The sequence below is a fragment of the Astyanax mexicanus genome, chromosome 2 (assembly GCF_023375975.1).
Source record: "Astyanax mexicanus isolate ESR-SI-001 chromosome 2, AstMex3_surface, whole genome shotgun sequence".
In the NCBI taxonomy this organism is placed as follows: Eukaryota; Metazoa; Chordata; class Actinopteri; order Characiformes; family Acestrorhamphidae; genus Astyanax; species Astyanax mexicanus.
The window spans coordinates 1,929,125-1,953,701 of NC_064409.1; the positions used below are offsets into that span (position 1 = coordinate 1,929,125).

General features: G+C 36.2%; 1 protein-coding gene across 1 annotated transcript; it reads right to left on the reverse strand.

Moving 5' to 3' along the window:
* Nucleotides 1-514: 514 nt before the first annotated feature.
* Nucleotides 515-12,536, reverse strand: ldhba (lactate dehydrogenase Ba). Its single transcript, XM_007230674.4, has 8 exons — nt 12,386-12,536; nt 7,482-7,610; nt 7,275-7,392; nt 6,051-6,224; nt 5,737-5,910; nt 4,506-4,623; nt 2,880-3,003; nt 515-1,224 (listed from the first exon to the last, which is right to left on the reverse strand). The coding sequence occupies exons 2-8, from the start codon at nt 7,605-7,607 to the stop codon at nt 1,057-1,059; spliced, it is 1,002 nt and encodes a 333-aa protein (XP_007230736.1). The 5' UTR covers nt 7,608-7,610; nt 12,386-12,536; the 3' UTR covers nt 515-1,056.
* Between the last annotated feature and the right edge of the window lie 12,041 nt (nt 12,537-24,577).

Consider the following 24,577-nt stretch of genomic DNA (forward strand, 5'->3'; position numbering starts at 1 on the left):
AAGCTACTTTATTTCAGTAATTCAGATAAAAAATATTAAATTCATACATTTATAGATGTATTGCAGACTAAGGGATCTATTTTAAGCGGTTATTTATGTTACTGTTGATGAGTGTTAAAATTAGCTTTCTCTTTGCTGACACATTTTATGGAAATGTGGATTTCATTTTCCAGCAGGACGTGGCACACTGCCAAAAGTACAAATTTGTCTTTTTATATATAGATATGTATTTTTGGCAGTGTGCCACGTCCTGCTGGAAAATGAAATCCACATTTCCATAAAATGTGTCAGCAAAGAGAAGCTCATTTTAACACTTTTCACTTTGTATAACAAAAAAACAAAGAAAAAAAACTTTATAGCTCACTAAATAAAATTTTGTAAAATCGGTGACATGAGACTGAGTTTATTTGCTATAAACTGTTGTTCAGCTGCTATATGTCCATTTCACCACAAGAGGAAGACAGAGACAATGTGCATTTCACACCAGAAATTATGTAAAAACGAGAGAAATCAGTGATTTTAAACGTTTTATTAACTTTCTCCTTTTGTCATCATTTCATCCACACTTTACAGCACAACTCATTCATTTTCTTTTAATTTATGCTGACAAAACATCCTATCTGACCAAGAAAGAACCCTAATCTACCCCTGTGCAGAGATTTGATCTACAGCGTAACTCACACTAGAGCAGGAGGCGGTGTTTCCATCCATTTTTCCTCTATATTAATAATAATAATAATAATTCCACACAAAAGGAAGGAGTGAAAGTTTAAGTGCTTAAATCCATCCACACTGGATTTTGATTAGGTTCCAGCAACACAGAGACCTTTATTTTGGAACAAATTACTCACATGAACCACCAGGACAAGAAAAATATATATTTATATTATTTTTACCAACATCTAAAAAGGTTCATTGGGACGAGTGAGCAAGATGAAGGGTTGGGAGTGTGTGAGAGTGTGTGTGAGTGTTGGAGGGAGTGTGTGTATCAGGCTGGAAGTGTGTGTGTGTGTGTGTGTGTGTGTGTGTGTACGTGGATTGCCTCTACAGAACGGTTTAAAGGTCTTTCAGGTCCTTCTGAATTCCCCACAGAGTGTCAGCGCTCTTCTTTAGCTGGGCGACCTCCTGATCGTTCAGAGTCATATTGACCACGCTGGCAACCCCGCTGCTGTTCAACACACACGGCAGACTCAGGTACACTTCATCAGTGATGCCGTACATGCCCTGGAAAAATAAAAATAAAAACAAAAGCATGATTCAATCTGTAATAAAAACACACTAATTTCCAAAAGTTTGCATTAAATAACTGGTTTAAAAAAAATAATAAAATAAAAAAAAAATGCATAATCGAAGCATGTAAAATTGTAACATTTTCATGTTTAACTTCTCCCCTTACAATACTGCATTACTACAACCAAAAAACATTTAAAAATCAATGAATGACGTATTGTATAGATTGTAATGTTGTAATCAATACCCCTAAAGCAGAGTCCAATCAAGAACAAGGCTAAGAGTTGCTGAGACAAAGACTAGATTCAATTTTATCACCATATAAAAATAAAAAAGAAGAATATCCCAATCAAATTGTGATTTAATTTTTCATTTATTTTATTGCTATAATGTTAGTTATATATAATACAATTATAAATATAATATTGTAATTTCAGTCGAATCAAAGCAATGCAACTTTATGAATGTAACATTGATAAAAAAAATAATGATATTGATAATTTCTATCCTTTTGCAAGGTTTGAAATAGTATGTCTATGAGTCTTTGCATCAATTTAAATCAATTTGCCAATTATTTAAATGTTCTTGTATTAAATTAAAATGTACTTTTACTCACTTAAACAAATTACTTAAAAGAGTATAAATGATTAACTACATGATTAATACACTTAATTTATGCACTGCATGTTAGACATTACCAGAGAGTAGACTTTAAGGGGCAGTCTGCAGGATGTAGGGAGTGATTTACTAGTGATACGTATTGTAGTGACAACTTTGTTTTGTAATATCCCTTATAAAATATATTTTTTTATATATATATGTATATATATATATATATATATTTTATAATTCTTTGCATTTTTAACAAGGAAAAGTGCACACATTTTAGCATTGTAATTCATATATACTTAAATACATACTAAATATACTCTTTTAGAGCAACTTAAGTATATTTAAACTATAATCTATATTTAAATATAATTTGAAACCATTAAATTGTGCAGGTGTGATGGATCACAGTATAAACCAATAGGGAGTCGGAATGGTATATGTTTACACTTCTCTACATCCAATCACAATCAGATTCACTGATTCTATCTGGATGGAGAGATTTATCTGGATAGGGGATTTATTTTATTGAACGATGAAGCTGGAATAAAAAAAAATGAGCTGAAATGAAATAGGAGTAACAATTTAATTTAATTTTTATTAAAATGTAAGGAGTAGAAAGTTCAGATAATTGTGTAAAAAAAATGTAAAAATTACTTAAGTAAAATATAGATAAGCAACATTTACTTGTGTAAATCTGGGGTCGTGTTTTTCCATTGTTCTCATTAGTATGATTCTTGTTTAGACAGGTACAGCTAATGTTAGCTTTGCTGATATGTGCTAAACAATGCATGTATATATATATTTCTCAAATCACACAATTTACCTCACATAGAAACACCTAAAAACAAGGTTTCTGCTGATTAGAAGTAACTGATGACGTGAATCACATAACCGTTCACATTTTCAGGTTTAGCTACAGCAAGTGATGCTATTAGAGAAGCTAATGTGTTAATATCAGAATGACGACGTTCTCCAGCACACTGAGGAGTCCACTTATTAACCCATTATCCTGCTGAACGTGACCATGATCTGCTCACCTTCACCATGGTGGAGACGGGGTGAACTCTGCTCATGTTCCTCACCAGACTCTCAGTCAGATCTGCTACACTCAGACCAATAGCCCAGTTAGTGTAGCCCTTCAGCTTGATCACCTCATAAGCACTGGAATAAAAGAACATTCAAACATAAAACTTACATTTATTCATTCAGTTCTTTACATTTTACATTGACTAAGGCTGTAAAAGCAAAATAAACAAATCAAATAAAAAAAAATCTCACAGCAGTTCACCAAAATATAGTAGTATATGTATGTATGTATGTATGCATGCACATATATACACACACACACACACACACACACACACACATATACACATATATATATATATATATATATATATATATATATATATATATATATATATATATATATATATATATATATATATATATATATAGGAGTTCACCAAAATCTAGTAGTGTATGCATATATATTATTTTTGTATTTATTTCTGTTTACGGTACTGTGCGCAATTGCAATACACCAAAGCAAATTACACTAATCCATTTATCTCAGCAATATATGAGTGTTTTTACCTGAAAAAAGCACCACATATGATTCAAATGTAAAATTTACATTTATTCACTTAGTTCTATACATTTTACCAGGACTACATGACTGTGAGGCTATAAAAGCCAAATTAATAAATTAAATTAAATCAAAATCTCATAGCAGTTCACCAAAATATAGTAGTGTATGTAATATATATATATATATATTATTTTTGTATTAATTTTTTTTGTATACGGTACTTTGCAAACGTTTAAGGCACCAAAGCAGATTATGCTAATCCATTTATCAGCAACGTATGAGTGTTTAAAAAAAAAAAAAAAAGGCACCACATATGATTTGAACAGATGCAAATAAACATACAGAACATACAGAAAAACATAAGAAGAAATTCTCATTTTTAACTATATTATAGTATGTTAAATCCTGTGAGTCGAGCTGAAAAACAAAGTGTAGTTTTGATCCAGATTTCTCCTGGATGCTCCTCAGACAGCATGTGTTTATTATGTTCAGTTCCGTCAGCAGCTCACCTGATTTACTGTAACACATTTATCAGTAATTTACCAAACCAGGTGTTTATTAATATGATGAGAACTAGAAATAACTCAACTAAGGAGGAGGAGAGATTAGGAGATCTTGTTTTTGCATTTTTGTAAAATTGTTGTTTGTATATATTGTAATGCTGTAATGTGATTTACTGAGGTAAACACCTACTTTTATGCATGTATTATTTTTGCTATATTAGTTTCCAATAATACAATTAAAATTAATTTTAAAATTAATTTTATTTTAGTCATATTTAGGCAATGCAGCTTTTCAGTATGAATGAAATGAATGATATTGATTTCTACAATTTAATAAAGTCTTCAAAACAGTCTGTTCACATTAGATTTTTGCATCAATGCCATTTGTATACATTTTCTAGTATGCAAACTATAGTTTACTTTTATTCACGAAAACAATATACAAACAACTAAAAGACGAATCATCAAATACTAGAAAGCACTAGAACTACTAGAAACTACTTTTTAAAACGTTACATTTTCCTTTTTTAAGGATTACTTTAACTTGAAATACTGTGTGAAATGTTTACCTGTCCACCACCATCTTGTGAGCCTCCTTCCAGTTCTCGCTGTCCTGATCAGTGCCGATGGCAGGGTTGAGTTTCTGCAGGCTAACTCCAGCAACATTAGCTCCACTCCACACAGGCACTACACAAAAAAACAGAGCACATATATAAATATCAGATCCCTACTGCAAGTTGTCTATCCTTGACGGACCAGAATGTATCATCAGATTTTAATTTGAGCTGTGTAAAACATCATAGGACTCTGTGTGGGACGTAGTGTAGTCTCCGAATCTGCCCACTGCCATTCCCCCAGTCCCATTTCCACATACAGGATTGCCAGGTATAGAACACAACAGCATGCAAACAGTGTGCTGCTGCCATGGAAACGGGAGAGCTGGCTATTTTTCTGCTGAACAGGTAATAAATGGGCTTCAGTAAGGTTGCAACCTACTAGGGCTGGAGCTATTGATTATTTTAGTAATAGAGTACAGAAAAATCGATTAATCGAGTAATCGGATAAAACATAAAATAAGGGATTTCATAAAATAAGAAATTTTACTTAATAATGAATGACCAATTGGTTTAATTTTTACATTTACAACATACATTTTCACACTGCAACACACAAAACACAAAGAAATAAATAAAACAGACATGAATACCACAAGTAATAATTTAATAATTCATAATTTAATAAATGAAGGTAAATTATTTCAACTTAGGATTTCTTGTACCTATTAAATATAGGGTGTTAATAAATAATAATAATAATAATAATAATAATAATACAGGCATAAACATTGGCTTTATCTTGTGCATCTTAGCTAAATGACAATATAGTAAGTTCATGGCCAGCTAACTGTAACATGTATTCATTTATATTTAACTACACATCGCTGTGTTTACTGATTACATAAAGCCTGTATTAAATCTAGAACTTGTCTGTTGTAATAAACTAACCACACACACACAAAAAAAACCTCCGCCTCCCCCACTTCCTGCTTCCTGTTTGTGGGTAATGTAGCGCTAAGCACTGTTTCACATTAAAAGTCCTCACTAAATTCCGTGCTCTGCGTTTTAAAATTAATTAAACAATTCCTCGAGGCACAGAAAATTAATCGATCATTCTTTTTAATCGAGTAACTTGAATTATTTGAGTAATCGTTCCACTCCTACTACCCACAGCTGGGTAATTTACCACCATCACTAGCTTAGTAGAGATGGACATTGAAACCTATATAAGTTTAATACTCACCACTGGAGTCTCCGTGCTCTCCCAGGATGTAGCCGTTAAAGCTGGTGGCGTGGATGCCCAGCTTCTCAGCCATGATGTAACGGAAGCGGGCGGAGTCCAGGTTGGTGCCACTGCCAATCACACGGTGCTTGGGCAGGCCACTCAACTTCCAGGTCACGTAGGTCAAGACATCCACTACAAGAGGAACAAGAGAGAAGTTCCAGGTTAACCAGGAGCCACAAATCACAGTCAATCAATCAATTAAATCAATCAATTAAATGAATGAATCAATCAAATCAATCAATCAATCAATCAAGGTCTGTACTGTTCCTCACCTGGGTTAGACACCACAATCAGGGTGCAGTTAGGGCTGTACTTGACGATCTGAGGGATGATGTGCTTGAAGATGTTGACGTTCCTCTGCACAAGGTTGAGTCTGCTCTCACCCTCCTGCTGGCGTACGCCCGCCGTCACCACCACGATGCGGGAGTTCGCGGTCACTGAGTAGTCTGTTAACCACACACGAAATGACAATATAAAATATTTTTTAAGAAATAAAATAAATCAAACAAATAGAGCATTAATCCCTAATTCTGCTCATTTCGCTGTAGATGGTTTATATCTATACATTTTTAAAAGTTCAGAAATCAATATTTATTAGAATAACCCTAATTACAGTTTTCACGCATCTTGTCATCATGTTCTCCTCCACCAGTCTTACACACTGCTTTTGGATTTGGCGAAATCAAAGAAATTCATTATTTTAAGTGGTCTCTTATTTTTTCCAGAGCTCTATATTACAGTGGTCAGCCATTACATTATATTCACCTTCATGTTTTTGCTTTCCTTGTAGTTTTAATATTGCAGCTGAAGCTTGCCTAAAAAAAAAATACCCACACAATTTTAATCCTACATTTTTGTATTAATTATTTGATTAATTGAAATAACTATGCTTTAGTAAGTAAATAGAGTAAATAGAGCCGATTCATTATAGATAGTTGCAGATACTTTACTTTAAAAGTACCAAGAAATCATGCAATGATGAAAAATAAATCCTGTATAGAAGAAAAAGATGCATTCTCAAAATTCTCAAAAATTGTTGTATAATCGCATCAAATCAAATCAAATCAAATCAAACCATAAGCTGCCAAGTAGGGGTGGGCGATATGGCTCTAAAATAATATCACGATATTTCAGGGTATTTTTGTGATAACAATATACTTGGCGATATAGGAAAACTAAAATAATTCATTAATTTCAGGAATATAGTATAATAGTATAAAATAATAATCATAATGTGGCAAAATAAATAATATAGCATAAAATAATATAATGCAGCAAATAATATTGCAGAATATTTAGTGCAAAACAATTATACAATAAATACACCTAAAGCTTCACGGTGAATAATAAGACTACTTTTAAGACAGAACAGCCCTATTATCACGATATGGATTTTTAATATCATGATATTTCTGTCACGATATATTGTATACGATATAATATTGCCCACCCCTACTGCCAAGAGATTCAGACCCCTGGTACCAGTAGTGTCTCACCCTTGTCAGCCACGATCTTGTGCGTCTTGAGGAAAAGGCTGCCATGCTGCAGATCCATCATCTCTCCCTTCAGCTTATCTTCAACCACATCAACCAGAGCGAGCTCATCACACAGATCCTGTAGGAGATAAATATCACCTTCAGAACTGTGCCATTTTCTGATAAATTCAGTCCATATGGGGAAAACATTTTCTTAAAAACTCTTACCCTGAGCAAGATGCTGACGGCACAGGCCATGCCCACCTGACCCACTCCCACCACGGTCACCTTGTTGGTGGGCAGCTCGGTGCCACTGGCCAGAGGAGTGATGAGTTTCTCTGCAACTGAAGCCATGATCTGCAGGAAGACATAATAAATTGGTATATTAATTCTGCCAAGGTTTGTCTCTCAGTAATCAGTAATGTAAAGGTGCATCCAAAAACCCTAAACGTTACTCCTTTTCCAAATACTGGAGATAAAAGAAGCTGCTTAAAAAGAGTGGTCCCATTTCCCCAATTACTACTGCCTACTACCTTCTCTCCACTCCTCCTACTCCTCCCCTCGATTTCTCCACCTTGTTCCGGGGTAGGACAGGAGGAGCAAGAAGAGAGGAGAAGGAGGAGGAGGAGGAGAAGACGAGTAGTAAAGGAGGAGGAGAGAAGGGGTAGCAAGGGATTAAGAGGCCACAAGGAGTAAGAAATGAGGCAGAGGAGAGGAATAAGAAAGGAGCTGGAGGAAAAGGAGTAGGATAGGAGGCAGAAGAGAGGAGGGACAGGAAAGGAGGAGTAGGGAGAGAGGTGGAGGAGAGGAGAAGCAGAAAGGGAGGCAGAGGAGAGGAGGAGCAGGAAAGGAGGAGTAGGATGGAGGAGGAGCAGGATGAAAGGTGGAGGAGAGGAGAAGGAGGAAGGAAGGTGGAGGAGAGGAGAAGGAGGAAGGAAGGTGGAGGAGAGGAGGAGAAGGAAGGGAGGCGAAGACAAGTAGTAGGAAGGGAGGAAGAGGAAACAAGGAACAGAAAGGAATTGGAGATAAGAAGTAGGATAGGAGAAGGAGCAGGAAGGGAGGCGGACGAGAGGAGGAGCATGAAGGGAGGAAGAAGAAACGAGGAGCAGGAAGGTATGAGGAGTAGAATAGGAGGAGGAGCAGGAAAGGAGGCAGAAAAGAGGAGAAGCAGGACGGAAGGCGGAAAAGAGGAGGAGCATAAAGGGAGGAGGCAGAGGAGGGGAGGTGTAGAAAGGGAGAGGGAAAAGAGGAGGAGGAGGAGCATGAAGGGAGGAAGAGGAGATGAGGAGTATGAAAGGTGGAAGAGGAGTGGAGTAGGAAAGTACAAGGAGGAGAGGAGGAGTAGAAAAGGTGGAGGAGAAGTAGAAAGGAAGGTGGGGGAAAGAAGGAGTAGAAAGGGAGGAGGAGGAGGAGGAGTGAAAGGCTCCACCCAATAGCTTTCATCACTGTGTTTCTTCATTGTGTTTCTTCAGTGTACAAGAAATACACCCTGACAACAGCATTGTTCCCAAGATCCATTGACGATTTAATAATAGTGAAAATACTGGCCAGGGTTTAAAAATTCAGCAACCTTCACAAATCTTACACAAGTTCCAGCAATAACAGTAAGCTACACTTATACATTTCTTTAAAATGTCGCTTCACTGAGATTTATTTCTTTATTTTAATAGATATAACTGCTATACTCCTAATTTACCATACTGTTCTATTTTCATACCAACTATATGTAACTTAGTTTGATTTATTTATTCTATTGCATTTGTTTTTATGTCATTTTTTTGGAAAAATAATACAAAAAAATATATACATTCGCAAAAAATATTTCATAACCTTTAACCATTACAGGAGGAAACAAACAAACAAAAGGCAGAGAACAGCAGTAAACAGCAGATGTCTTGATTACACAAATCCAATGAGGATCCTGAACCTAATAATTAGAGCTTTAACCGAGCCCTCATTGGATAAAGAGCTACAAAAACCCTCATGTAAAAAGATAAATGAATATGCATGTAGGTTAGTGAGTGCTCTGCTCTGCTGTGACACTAATCCTCCTCTTCCATTTCAAGGCACTGATTTATGAAGACCATAATCCTAATGACATTGAGCCACAGGCACCAACAAACACCAGCACAGCTAACAGGAAACACAATACACAGATCATATAGAGACACAATTACTATAGATTACTAGAGCTAACTGAAATCCCGCATCCCCAAAATTAGCTAAATTTATTTATAACATTAAAACATCTTTATAGATTAAACGGCTTTGGAAATGTTTTATTCCACAATGCTATTGATATTAGATGCACAAACAGTTGAGCTGCATGAAGCTATTTTCATCAGGAGAGAGAGAAAAAGGGGAAAATAGCACAATTAAGTTGTGATGAACTTGAACTTGAGTCAAAATGACGCTACAAGCCTGAGCAAAAAACAAGTTATATTAGCGATCTAGCTGTATATACATAAACATATTCCAGACAGTGCTTAAAAATACCATTGCAAAAAAAAAAGAACTGAAATCACTTCAATTAGCTGTATTTATTCACATTAAAACATATAAAAAAACACATATAAATTAAATGGGAGGGGTTTAAAACCAAAATGTAGATTTGCTTCTGTTAGAAACCTGTAAAGAACTTTTATGTGTAAAACTTTTACACCTTTACTAATATTTTATACGCCAAAATATACTGTGTTTAATACAAAAACTGCATGCAAGGTTGAAAATAGCTGCATAATCTTAATAAAATATATAATAAACTAAATAAAATACAAATGTTTAAATTAAATGTAAAGAAAACAGTAGCTTGTGCATCACTTTAAATGGTGCTGTTTGTTTCTCAATCGCAATTAGATCACTGAAAAGTTACTTTAATTCAGTTAAAGTCAAAGTTTGGAGAGCTGGTGTTGGTCCACTGTGTCCAACTTATATCAAGTTCAAAGTCAGTGCAGTTTTGTTTTCCCACAAAATCTTACAGCACTTCATGCTTCTTCCCTCTGCTGAAAACAACTTTTATGAAGATGCGGATTTCATTTTCCAGCAGCACTTCCACAAAAGTACCAATTGCTCTTATATAATATTAAAAAAAAAATTGAGACACTGATTTTTGGGTTTTTATTGGCTGTAAGCCATACAATCCTACATCAACAATATAAGAAATAAACGCTTAAAATAGATCACTGTTTTAATACATTTATATAATATTTGAATTTCACATTTTGAACTCAATTACTGAAATAAAGCAAATTTTAATGATATGCAAATATTTGAGATGCACTAGTAGATGTATAGACACACAAATAACATGCAAGATTAGGTTAAATCAGTATTTTTGAGTTTAATTTCTCTAAAATCGCTGTTTTAACTCGATGTTTAGTTAGTTAGTTAACTCGAGGCCTAAAACTGAAGCTACAGTGACCGCCCTCCTTAATTTGTCCTTGACAATCCCGGATGCTACACGCTGCGCTGCTGCTGCTCTGCAAACTTCAATATCACGGCTTTTAATCCGTCTATACCTCTTAAATACACATATATAAACACCCACACACTCCCTGCTCCTCTTATACATTAATTAAACTAAAGAATAAGACCAGATTTGCGTGATTTTACCTTTTAAATCCGATATTTACTCGCATTTTTGGAAGCGATGCCTGCGTGACTGTGTGCGTGCTGTTCTTCACGGTTGGATTACTTTCAAAAAACAGCAGAAATGGCATTTTTATGATAAATATGGGCTTAAAATGCACGATATTAGCACGGTTACAGCTTAAAGCACTGTAAAACAAAAGAAAACACTTCGTTTTTAATATAGAGTAGTTTATTTAACGTTAACTTACTAGATTTACCAGCTAACGTTACCATTTAGATATAACGTAAGCTATATTAGGTTAGCTAAGCCACATGCTATGCCAAAAAATGATGCGGGTAACGTTAGGCAGATGTTATTTTAGACGACCAATCTAAGCTACGTAACGTTATTTAACTAGGTTACAAATGCGTGTATTAATATTATTATTATTTATTAGGTTATATTAAAGTAGTTTTCTTTGTATTCGCGTTTAATATCACGGCCTTTAAACCATTTATACCTTAAAATACACACATAAAACGTCCACACACGACCTGCTTCTCTTAAACACCGGTTAAACTAAAGAATAAAGCCAAATTTACGTGATTTTAGCTTTTCTAACCGATATTGACTCGCGTTTCAGACGAAAGAGATGCCTGCGTGGGGATCCGGTGTACTGTCGAAATGTGCTACCCGGTGAAATCGTGCTACCGCCACACTGTGGCTATCTAGTTAACGTTAAATCTGATGAAATAAAAAAATAATAAAACAGCGAGCGGGTTTTTTCGAGAAGTTAAAAGCACAATAATAATAGCTTTTAAAAATTGTTCCCTTTAGGAGTAACGTTACGTATGTTTAGAATCCTAAAATAAAATCCTAGCTAGTTAAATCACTGTATCAAATCATTTAAAAATAATTTTAAACATATATATTTTTTATTTGATTTTCTTGAACGTACAAGCTTTAAGCAACCAAACAGCACCTGCGAGCTTAGATTGTATTAGCTATATTGCAGAAAAAAATAACAACATTAAGACATGAAAACGTTAAAAATTGTGAACGAAGTTGTATCCGCGCATGCGCAGTGCAGATAAGTAGCACATATAGATGAGTAGCACAATTCGGCAGAACAACGAGGCTTCAACTGCATGTTTTGTTTGCAGTTTTAACACCTTATATTGCTGTAAAACTAAACAATACTCTAGTTTTTTTTAGATAAACAGCTTTTTAGGGTAGTTAGTTTCTCTACCTTACCATTGAGTTAAACACTAGTTCGCTAGGTTAACTAACCTTGTTTAGCAAACGTAATAAGCCACATGCTACGGGATGCGTTAACTACGTAGCTAACTATAGCAGGTGAAATAGCTTAAAAAATGTGTTTATTTTTATTATTTATTAGGTTGCATTACATGTAAGCTATTAGTTTTCTTCATATTTGTCTGTAATACACAATGAAAAACAAACTTAAACTAGATTACTAAGCTAGATATATTCGAATAATGCAATGCATGTCTAACTAAATAAAATAAAATAAAAATAATTGTATGTAAAATGTACGTACGGCAGTTTGTGTAGGTAAGGTGCAGTCGTGTCCTTGGCTGTGTACAGAAGGCAGGTCAGTGGGTTGGAGGCAGTTTAAGAGCTCTATGTGTGTTTGAGAGAGAGGAGAGGAGGAGGAGGAAGAGGATGGCTACGTAAACTGCGCACGCCCCCAGACGCCAAGTTCGCAGCGTCAATAATCACCATCAGCTGTAAACACTTAAATGCGATGGGGAATACAGCTACGGCGGCTCAGAATGGCCTGCTGCTGCTGCTGCGAGCAGAGTGAATGAAAGTCGCAAAGGTGAAAAGTAGAGCTGAGAGATACAGCACTATAGTTTCTAAATCAGTTTATTTGATTTAGCTATTTATAGGTTGTTTTATTCTATAAACTACAGACAACATTTCTCCCAAATGCCAAATAAAAATATTGTCATTTAGAGCATTTATTTGCATAAAATGAGAAATTGTTGAAATAACACAAAGAAATGCAGAGCTTTTAAACCTCAATTTATGCAAAGAAAACAACAAGTCCATATTCATAAAGTTTTAAGAGTACAGAAATCAATATTTGGTGGAATAACCCTGAAGGTTTTTAATCACAGTTTTAAAAACATGCATCTTGGCATCATGTTCTCCTCCACCAGTCTTACACACTGCTTTTGGATAACTTTATGCTGCTTTACTCCTGGTGCAAAAAAGATTTAGCAGTTCAGTTTGGTGGTTTGATGGCTTGTGATCATCCATCTTCCTCTTGATTATATTCCAGAGGTTTTGAATTTGAATTGATTGATTAAATTATTCCACCACCAAACAAAAACATGTTCAGTTATTTTTCTTACGTCGTATTATAAATGTAGGATAGTTTAAGAACTCTGTTTGGATTCTTGGTCCTGATCTCAGTGTTTTAGACCCATTATTGGCTGTTAATCATATCATTAGTGAGAAATGAAAAACAGGTATTATTATTATTCTATAGGTGGGTTATCCTTGTGATTATGGGCCAACTTTTTCTTTTTTTTTTCTTTTTTTTGTGTGTTCTTGACCCTTGACCTATTGCAATCATTGCCTTTGGCCCCTTAAGACAGAAAAAGGGTTGGACCCGTGTTTCTACACCTAAAACTGTTTGTTTGTTCTGAACAAACACCTTCCCGGTGTACTTTGGTCTGAGGATTATCAGAATCCGTGTCTCAGCAAACTGAGGTTCATTAAGTTTAAGAAAAAAACAGACCATGATGTTCCCAAACAGATGTGCAGTGACTCTTGGTACAGCCAGTATTACTCAGAGCCATTTCAAGACATTTAGGGGTACTTAAACAAAATGAATCCCCTCCAGATGCTAAATTACACACTTTCTGTAAGACACACAGGCCTAATTTATCCAAGGATTAAATGATCACTTGCTGCAGTCTTGTTTTTTATTGTCTTTCGCTTCTTTCTTTCCTGATGATGAAGTTTCTGAAGTTACATATTTTGCTGACTGCAGGAGTGACGAACCTGGCTGACTGGCTGCTGTCCACTGCATTTTTCTGTTCCACCTTAAATAATGCATCAGTTACAGACTTATCTATAATGAGCTGGTCCGACATGACAGCACTGTTTAAGGTGGTATGGAAAATTACAAATAACAGCTAAGCAAGTAAGTACCTAAATAACGGACTTTATCAGAATCATGTATGTGAGATGTGTCAGGTGTTCCTGCATTAACCGTCAAACAATTTAAAGGGGGCTCCGGATGATCCAGCGGGCTAAGCGCTGCCACTGAGATCAGGAGATCGCCAGTCCGAATCCTGTTTATGCAGCTTGCCATCAGCTACCGAAGCCACGAGAGAGCACAATTGGTCTTGCTCTCTCTCTGGGTGGGTACAGTACAGTAGATGGCGCTCTCTCTTTCCCCTCATCACTCCTAGGGTGATGTGGATCAACACAAGGCTGCGTCTGTGAGCTGGTGTATCAGAACCGAGTCACTGCGCTTTCCTCCGTGTGTTAGCGCTGTGATGCTATTCGGCAATGCTACTGCATCAGCAGCAGTTCAAAAAGAGGCGGAGTCTGACTTCATGGGGGCATCACTTTCTAATGAGTGGCTTTGCAAAAAATGGGGTAAAAATTTTAGGGGTAATTGATTGTTTTGCTTGCCTTGTTGCAAGATAAGCATATAAGCAAATAATAAAACAAGCTTATAATAAGATTTTTTTAATATCTTATCTATAGTTTAAGTTTAAAATGCGTTCATTTATGATAAATCAGTTCATGCACTTTTTAAATACTTATTTTAATACTAATATGGTAGAAAATTGATGCAAAGTTGATGCAAGGCAATTTGGAAGGATAAAAACTGCTGAAAATGCCGAAGTAGATGCAAAGCCAATAGATGTATTTAAAAGTGCATTTATTTACGATCCACCACGGCCTTGCAAACCACTCTACTCTATAACTGCACTAGACAAAAGTGAAAAGCAAGGTCAGTTAGCGTGGTCAAGGTGTCAGACAGCCGTGTGGTAGTTCTGCTTGTGGACTGAGGAAGCGTCTATTTGTTGAATGCCTGGTTAAATGTCAGCTTTGCGATGTTTGAATGTGTTTAAACAACCTGACCAGGTCATCAACAACTTAAGCAAACATGCGAAGGGTCTGCACATGCTTGTGTTGAGGCGCTAATTGAATGCTTCTATTTTCTGATAGCTTTCAAATGTGCTAATTCCAGTCAATTGAGGAAATGTGCAAGACTTTAATAGATCCTAATGGATTCATTTGCTTCTCCTGCAGGAACTTCTTCTCTGCTAGACTGGAAACCCTTGTAGCTCGAGTGCTGAGTCATCTAAGCAACATTCCTCACCTCCCTCCCACCTCTTAAACCCAACATTTTAACAAATGCAGAGAAGAGAAGAGGCCAATGGCGCCTCGGTTCCTCCTACTAGCACGTCCAATGAGATGCAAGAAGAGTAAGCCCAGTAAGACATCCAAATCTGTAGGAGAGGCACTGTGTTCAGGAACGGGTAAAAACCTACAAACTGAAGAAGTGATTTGAAAGTGGGACTTAAAAGAGGAAGACGGTGCTCAAAAATTAAAAACACCCTCCGGTTGTAACCGTCTGAGACTTGCAGGACGATTGTGTAATAAGGTGCATGTGTTACATAAGCACTAGTGCTCTGAATGCCACCTTGCCAGCAGTAGAAGTAGCCAAGTGTGTTTACAGACAATTTGCCAGTTGGAGGCAAGGCAACGGTCCATTCAGTGAATCACTGCCATTCATACATTCTAATTTAAGACAGTATTGTTCAGTACAGGCCAAACCTTGCCCTTTAATTTTGCCATTTAAGCTCCTTAGATTGAGCCAATAACCAGAATTGGTGCAAAATACAGTGTAGGAAATGTTGCAGTAAACTGCCAGAGCCTTTAAAGAAAACAAATGAACCAAAAATTTGATTCTTGTGAAAACATAAAAATACAACTCTGGAAAAAAATACAATAAAAGAGCACTTAAAAATGATGAGTTTCTTTGATTTTAACAAATTGAAAACCTCTGAAATGTAATCAAGAGGAAGAAGATGCTTGACTTCTTGCAAGCAGCTCATTGGCTAACAGTGTAGCTTTGAAGTGTTATTGATTTATAAAGATTAATTTTTTTTAAAAGCAATTAATCAAATGTATTTTTATTAGTTTTTGGGTTTGTCAAAAGGTAAATGTGATTAATGTGATTTATTTTTTTCCTATTTCATGAAAAATCCCACCTTATTTTTATCCCATTTAAGTAGTGCATTATTGATTGAATTGAACTGAATCAGTTTCTCTGATTTTGCTATTTATAGGTTTATGTTTGAGTAAAATGAACATTGTTGTTTTATTCTATAAACTACAGACAACATTTCTCCCAAATTACAAATAAAAATATTCTCATTTAGAGCATTTATTTACAGAAAATGAGAAATGTCTGAAATAACAAAAAAAGAGCTCAAATAATGCAAAGAAAACACAGTATTTTTTCATGCATCTTGGCATCATGTTCTCCTCCACCAGTCTTACACACTGCTTTTGGATAACTTTATGCTGCTTTACTCCTGGTGCAAAAATTCAAGCAGTTCAGTTTGGTGGTTTGATGGTTTGTGATCATCCATCTTCCTCTTGATTATATTCCAGAGATTTTCAATTTTGTAAAATCAAAGAAACTGTCAGAAGACTGTCAGAAATCAGATGGAAACTGAAGCAGACGGAAGTAAAAGTGCTGAGAGACTGAGATACACTGAGAAAAGGAAAAACACAGCAGGAAGGCTTCAGAGAAACAATGGAAACATGAATCCTGTATACTGTGTTTTGTAAGCAAAGAAAGGTGACATACAAAGTCAGACTATTGTGTCCAATCAGAGCTGACTACAGAGAAAAGTCACACAGGCATATTAACACAGTATATAATACAGTTCTACTATTACGACTCCGGAAGCAAATTTAGTTAGTTGAATTATTTAATGTTTGAACAAAATATTTGTAGGCGAAACAAGTACACGTATATGTTCGTGAAAGTCGTATAGAAACAATTTCATGTATTAGAGTCTTTGGCGTAGGCCCGTCATCGGCCCAGGGCTTGATACATCTGGGCTCTGCAGATCCTGTCGTACACTGAAGACAGGGCGGAGCCAACCCCCGGGCAACCAAACGGGACCAACCTGGAGGCGGTGGGGAGGGAGGAGGGGAAGAGCGACCAACAGCGTCTGAAATGCAGCAAGGTACTGAATGAGTGATCGTTATTTAAAGCAGAAGAGAAAATCTGATTGGATAGGTAATTAGGTGACGTAGCATTGGAGTCTATAGTAGAACTTACGCTGCGCTTTCATTTCTGGAAAAAATGAAAAAAAGCAGTGTGTAAGACTGGTGGAGGAGAACATGATGCCAAGATGCATGAAAAAACTGTGATTAAACAACAGGTTTATTCTGCTAAATATTGATTATTTCTGAACTCTTAAAACTTTATGAATATGAACTTGTTTTCTTTGCATTATTTAAGGTCTGAAAGCTCTGCATCTTTTTTTGTTATTTCAGACATTTCTCATTTTCTGTAAATAAATGCTCTAAATGAGAATATTTTTATTTGTAATTTGGGAGAAATGTTGTCTGTAGTTTATAGAATAAAACAACAATGTTCATTTTACTCAAACATAAACCTATAAATAGCTAAATCAGAGAAACTGATTCCAGAGCTGTATAAAATATCCACCAGCAGTATAAACACAGTCACACCATCCATCAGTAATCACGAGAACAGTATCCTGTTTTTCACTATCAGAGTTATAATTCAGATACACATGAGGTGGAATGTGAATGAAAGAATCTCATGCACTCCTCCTTCATAACCCATTTGACCTTGCACACCCCCACCAATCGCTGACCTCAATCCTGCCACCCACCTGACCAGTGACCAATCAGAGGGCTACTTATAAATGGAACAGACAGCTTTTGTTCTCCCTGAGGCCGGCTGGATCAGCCAGTGAGCCTGGATGTCTGAACTCAGGACAAAAGGACGAGAGAGAACTAGTTATCTACTGGCATGAAAACTGTAATATCAGTTATATTCCAGCATCATAGTACCAGATAAAGATTTACAATTATTATATCATATATTTTTTAACCCCTTCCCCCCCAAAAATGTATTGAAATATTAATTATTCATTATTTTTTACTAAAAATATAATCTGCTAAGATCAATTATCCAACTTGATGATCATCAAAAACTATTTTTTTTGAGGTCCTTTGAGACTTTGGTAGATAGATCCCTGTTCTTTAAAAGGGGCACTAAACCCTAAATCATATATATAATTTTTTTCTTTTTTTTTTATCAGTAGCTGAAATGTGTTTCTTTGACTTAATTAAACATGCCAGTCCAGCTCAAAAGTTTCATAAACCCGTTCTAACCTGTAAAAAATGCTTTTATTTTGATAATTTCCGCCTCAGAAGCGTCCTCACAGGTTCAACAATGCTATAGGTGAATTAGTCAATAGACCCCTTGGAGAGGTCGATTCATTTGTGTCTCAGAGGCACACTGCTCAGCCCAATCAGCTCTCCCTTCTGCCCCACCCCTAAACCCATACATCACCTAGTGCCCCTCCCAAACTACCCCTCCCATTTTTTACTATTGTTCAAATTTGAGCTTGAGGGTGGGTCCGTTAAAATCTTAATATTTAAATAAAACAGGCTCCTCCCACTTACACCTGCTAGTCATTCCACTGATAAAAAACCATCATCAAAATTACATTATGTAAATATCATGATACATTAGCATGTTTTATGAACGAAAGAGACATACATAGAACTTTTTCTTTTAAACGAAAAGTGTTATGCATTCCAGCATAAGAATCTTATCCCATCTGTGAAACATGGTGGTAGTAGTATTATGGTTTGCGCCTGTTTTGCTGCTGCATCATGGACCCGATGGCTTACCTTCAAATGATGGAACAATGAATTCTGAATTATATCAGAGACTTCTAAAGGAACATCTGTTTAGTTCAGAACATCTGTCCATGAACTGAATCTCAAGAGAAGGTGGGTCATGCAGCAGGACAATGACCCTAAGCACACAAGTTGTTTCACCAGTGTTTTGGAAGAACCTGAAACAAACATTTAAACTCCTTCCAGACGGTGTGCAGGACTGATTAACAGTTACCGGAAATGTTTAGTTATTGCAGTTATTCCTGCAAATTACACCAGATACTGAAAGCAAAGTTCACATATTTTTGCCTCTCACAAATATGTAATATTGGATCATTTTATCTTAATAGAAAATGAGCAAGTATACTATTTTCGTCTCATTTGTTTAATTGGGTTTTCTTTATCCATTTTTAGAACCATTTTTAGGTCATATTTATGCAGAAATATAGAAACTTCTAAAGGGTTCACAAATGTTTAAGCACCATCGTACTTTATTAGATGCTTAACAACTGGTTTTAACTAAGTGGACATGAGGTTTCTCTTAGTCAGTCACATGATTGTGAGTTAAACTCTTATATGTTGTGTCCTGTTAGACTAATGCAAACCACCCCCCAACAAGCACTGAATTACAGCATTCCCCAATTATACAAATCTATAAGAACAGAAAAAAGGATAAAAAACACTTTTAAAAACTTTTAAACACTCAGAATCCAGCTTTCACTGTCTGAGTCTGAGTCTGCAGTGAGTGTGGAGGCTGTAATAAGCGTGTGTGAGCTCTGGTGGAAAGCAGCTGTTTAAATGACCCTGTGTTTGTTTGCCAAAATAACTTGTGGGACTAACGTGTGCGAACGCTTTAGATAGTGAGAGTGACACATTGTTTTACTCGCTCTGAGGTCACAGTGCGAAAGCGGCAGCAGATTCCTCTCTAGCTTTTGGAGACTAAATAAAAAACACACTGATGAATAAAAATCAGGTGTAAAAGCGAACATTTTCACGGCAGTTTGAACAGATTGAAGCAGAAACTGCATTATTCAACAGAGGAACCCCTTCCTCTACTGTTCTCTCAGCAATAACTGACACAAAAACATGCAGAAAGACTGATCGAATATTGTAAAAAAGGAAGAGACTAAATCAGTTTATCTAATTTTGCTATTTATAGGTTTATGTTTGAGTAAAATGAACATTGTTGTTTTATTCTATAAACTACAGACAACATTTCTCCCAAATTACAAATAAAAATATTCTCATTTAGAGCATTTATTTACAGAAAATGAGAAATGACTGAAATAACAAAAAAGATGCAGAACTTTCAGACCTCAAATAATGCAAAGAAAACAAGTTCATATTTATAAAGTTTTAAGAGTTCAGAAATAATCAATATTTGGTGGAATAACCCTGGTGGTTTTTAATCACAGTTTTTTTCATGCATCTTGGCATCATGTTCTCCTCCACCAGTCTTACACACTGCTTTTGGATAACTTTATGTTGCTTTACTCCTGGTGCAAAAATTCAAGCAGTTCAGTTTGGTGGTTTGATGGTTTGTGATCATCCATCTTCCTCTTGATTATATTCCAGAGGTTTTTAATTTGATAAAATCAAAGAAAATCATCATTTTTAAGTGAACCTCTAGGATTAGCAGTTTTAATTAGTTTTTTTTTTAACCAATGGAATGACTAGCAGGTGAAAGTAGGCGGGGCCTGTTTTATTTAACAGACTTTAGCTGACTCCACCTTAGGTCAAATTTAAACAATGCTAAAAAATGGGAGGGGCAGTTTGGGAGGGGCACTGGGTTATGTATGGGTTTAGGGGTGGGGCAGAAGGGAGAGCTGATTGGGCTGAGCAGTGTGCCTCTGATAGCGGTGGGATGCAGATGATTGGACGTCTCCAGGGGGACCTATAGCACAGTTGAACCTGTGAGGGCGCTGCTGAGGCATAAATTACCAAAATAAAAGCGTTTTTTTAAAGGTTAGGAAATGTTTAGAACAACGTTAAGCAGGACTGGCATGTTTTATTAAGTCAAAGGAACACATTTCAGCTATTAATAAAAAATATATATGGTTTAGGGTTTAGTGGCTCTTTAAAGAATGAGGATCTATCTATCATAGTCTGCTCTTTACAACACATATTTATGCAAGTTTGTGAATCACGGCACGAACAAAGGAGATTTCTGAGAAGCTCAGAAAAAGATATTGATGATCATCAAGTTGCAAAGTTTACAAAACCATTTCTGAAGAGTTTGGACTCCATCAATCCACAGTCAGACATATTATAATGTACAAATGGAGGAAATTAAAGACAATTGTTACCCTAAAAATGCTAAAGAGGAGAGAAGAGAGTTCAATGGGGCCAAGAACAGAAATGAGTAAGTAAAAAAATTTTTTTTTTTTTGCTAATTATGTTACTATTAAACGTTCTTCACTGGGATATAAAACTGTTATAAAATAAAACAGTAATACAACAATATTATTAATGACTTTAAGGTAAATAGCAATACAGATAATACATATCTTATAAACAAATACTAAGTCACTCAAGTTACTCATAGTTGTTTTGTCATTTGCTTCGAAGGTTTTTAGACTGACTTTGGGCTGGATATTTTTGTTGGACCTGGCAACCCTGCCCTAGGGTAACTTGTAAGCAACTGAAGGCCTCTGTTCATGAGTCCAGCATCAGGTGAACATCACTGTACCACAATGCTGTGCGTCCCAGAGCTGCAAGGTTGCAAGAAAAAAGCTAATGTTCTCTAAAAAGAACATTGCTGAATAAAAAACACACTGATGAATAAAAATCAGGTGTAAAAGCGAGCATTTTCCAGGCAGTTTGAACAGATTGAAGCAGAAACTGCATTATTCAACAGGTGGACCCCTTTTCCAGTTATTTCTGAGGATCTCAGAAATAACTGGTAGAAAAACACGCAGGAGAGACACGGTCTGCTGGGTGTTGTTTGACCCTCGGCATCAGAAAGATCCAGGAACAGAGGAAAGAGAGGGAAAATTAGGGAGTGATAACAGAACCCATTTCTCAGAACCAGGCCTCCCCATCTCGCTCCACACTCAGGCCAAAAAAACGCATTAACCAGAGGGACCAAATGGATTATAATGACAATAGTCCCTCACAATTGTGTATGATTCACTCCACACACTTCCTAACTAAACAGTGTGACGCATGGATGTCTCCATTAGAGCCTCGAGATCCTGTGAACTCGGACACGCTCGAATCCTCACGCACACGGACCTCCACAAACGTACAAAAGTGCAGCACAAGCACACTCTTAGTGCACCAGATGAACCCACAGCTCCTGAGCTCTGATAGGCTCCATTTGTTGACGGCGAGCCGCCGGTGTGAGGGTCAGCAGAGCTGTTACTCAAAGCCTGATGAAGAGAGAAAACAGGACAGAGAAAAAGAGAACACTGTAGGAAAGAGACAAACACACAGGAACACATTCTGGCTTCCAACAGCTTCTTAAAGCTTCTCGAAGCTGAGAAAAGTGTTAATTCTGCATAATACTACAAAAAAACACCTACATAATATGTGCATTATTGTTTATTAGTCACAATATTCACAATGTTCCCAAATGAACACTCGACAATTTTTTAATGCTAAATCTTTACTGTATTTTTCAGATTATAAAGTGCCTTAAAGCAGCACTAGGTAGGATTTCCTTGATTTTTGATCTTTTTAAAGAAGTAAAATTACAGCTTGAAACTCACTGCAGCGCTGCATTGAGGTGTAATAGGAGGAATAGCGGTGCTCTCGTGTCTGTGCCGGAGCTCCTCTGAGCTCAAACCAGACTCTGTAAGTTTTCTGAGGCGGCCGCGACCAACGCTCGCGAGAACTGCGACCTGCTTTCCGACCTTTAGTTCTAACAGTTCTACAAGGACTACTGGTTCATTCTTTACAAACTAACATACAGACACTCTGGCAGAAGCTGGAAAAAGACCGAATATGTCTGTGAAAGCCAGAAAACGAGAAAAAGAACCTAAAATCGTCCAGAAACGTTTATTACACTCTACAACTGTAGGGGGAGCCCACGAGCACAAAATCTCAATCCTACCTAGTATTGCTTTAAGTGACACTAGTAATGATGCCTAAATCATAATTAATAATATTAAACTAAACTTTTAAAGTTAAACGAGTGCTGAATGTAAATCTACACGGATTTCTTTCCTGAAATCTGTGTATTTGGGTTTACTTTGAGTAAAATACTTCCGTTTATTTACAGGAAGCTTAGATTTCCAATATTTTGTCTAAGGGTGAAGGTATTTCTTTTCAGTGAAGTTTCTCCAGCACTAAGGCTGACTGCTGCAGCATTAGCATTAACATTAGCTAGACTGAGGAACCCTGAGTGTTCCAGTAACCCAGGGTGCTATCACCAGCCGTGGTTCGTCCCACGTAGCTCGTTTGTTTTAACACGGTAAACACGCAGACTACTCGCCTCTGAACGGCACAAAAAAGCTAGCGCTGCAGTTAGCGGCTAATGCTAATGCTGCTGCACCCAGCCTTAGTGCTGGAGAAACTTTGTGCTGGGGATAACTCACCTGTATAACTCTGTACTTAAGTGGAGTGTCTTTACTGCTCCTTAATACCTGACTGGTAGAATTCATACGGTAGAATTCATACGGTAGAATTCATAAGGTTCACTGATGAGGATCTTAAAAAAATTAAAGGATCTTTAGTGCACCTTACAGTCTGAGAAAGTATAGAGAGGGGAAGAAAGAAAAAAGAGAGATAAATGACAGAGAGAAAGACAAAGACAGAGTAAGAGAGAGAGAGAGAGAAAGAGAGAGAGAGACTGATTGACATAATAAGGGTGAAAACGATGCAGAGTCTGGTTTAACTAGTTTTCAAATTACAGGTGTAAAAAAGGCCCTAAACTTAGGATTGTAAGCGTGTTTTACATTAGTCTCGTTTCCAGCAGAGCTTGCTTTGTGAGTTTCTCAAGTTTGGTCAAGGGTGAAATCTGTCTTTAGCTGTATTCATATCAGTGTGCAATTTTATATTAAATTTAATGTCTTTTATTAATCTATTAAAGAGTGATGACACTATTGGCCAAATAATGTTTGGAAATTTCAGGTGGGAAACTGTCCAGACTTGGTGCTTTTTTATGGTTGGGAATTTGATTTAGTGCATTGTGGGGTTTTATAAATGAAATTGTTTCTACGTGGGTATTTTTTGTTGTTTTGTTAGTTTGTGTAGGTATTAATTAATATTTTTTTAGAAAGGGTTTGAAGGCCTCAAAATAGAATCAGCCCTGAAGCAGAATTTATACAAATATAAAAATCTGAGAGGGTTTTTTTGAGCAATGACTTATTATTTAGTATAATATTTAATGTTTTAAATACTGCAAATCATAATATCTAATAATAATAACAATAATATTATGTTTCAGCCATATGTAGAACTATAAGAGTCAAACAATGAGAAACCTGTGCATTGATGCATTTCATAAACTCACAGCTCCACTCCTTTATTTTACAGATACAGACTAAACAGCTGCACTCAGTAAGTGTTTTAAATTGTATAATATAATATAATACTTATTAAACAAAAGCTCAGGCTATATTTGTCTGTTGTTTATCACATTAATTGCTGGACTTTACCTTGTTTACCTTAAACTAGCTTAAACCTGTTTTCTCATTTTGTGTTAAAATGAGGGCAAAAGCCAAATTCCTCTCATTTACTGATTAGCCACAGTGTGACACACTGTCTGAAATCTTCAATGTTTACTTGTGTCAGCATTTTTAGAATAAAAGGCTGATAAAATGACAGAGAAATGATAGAAATGTCCATTTCAAAAACA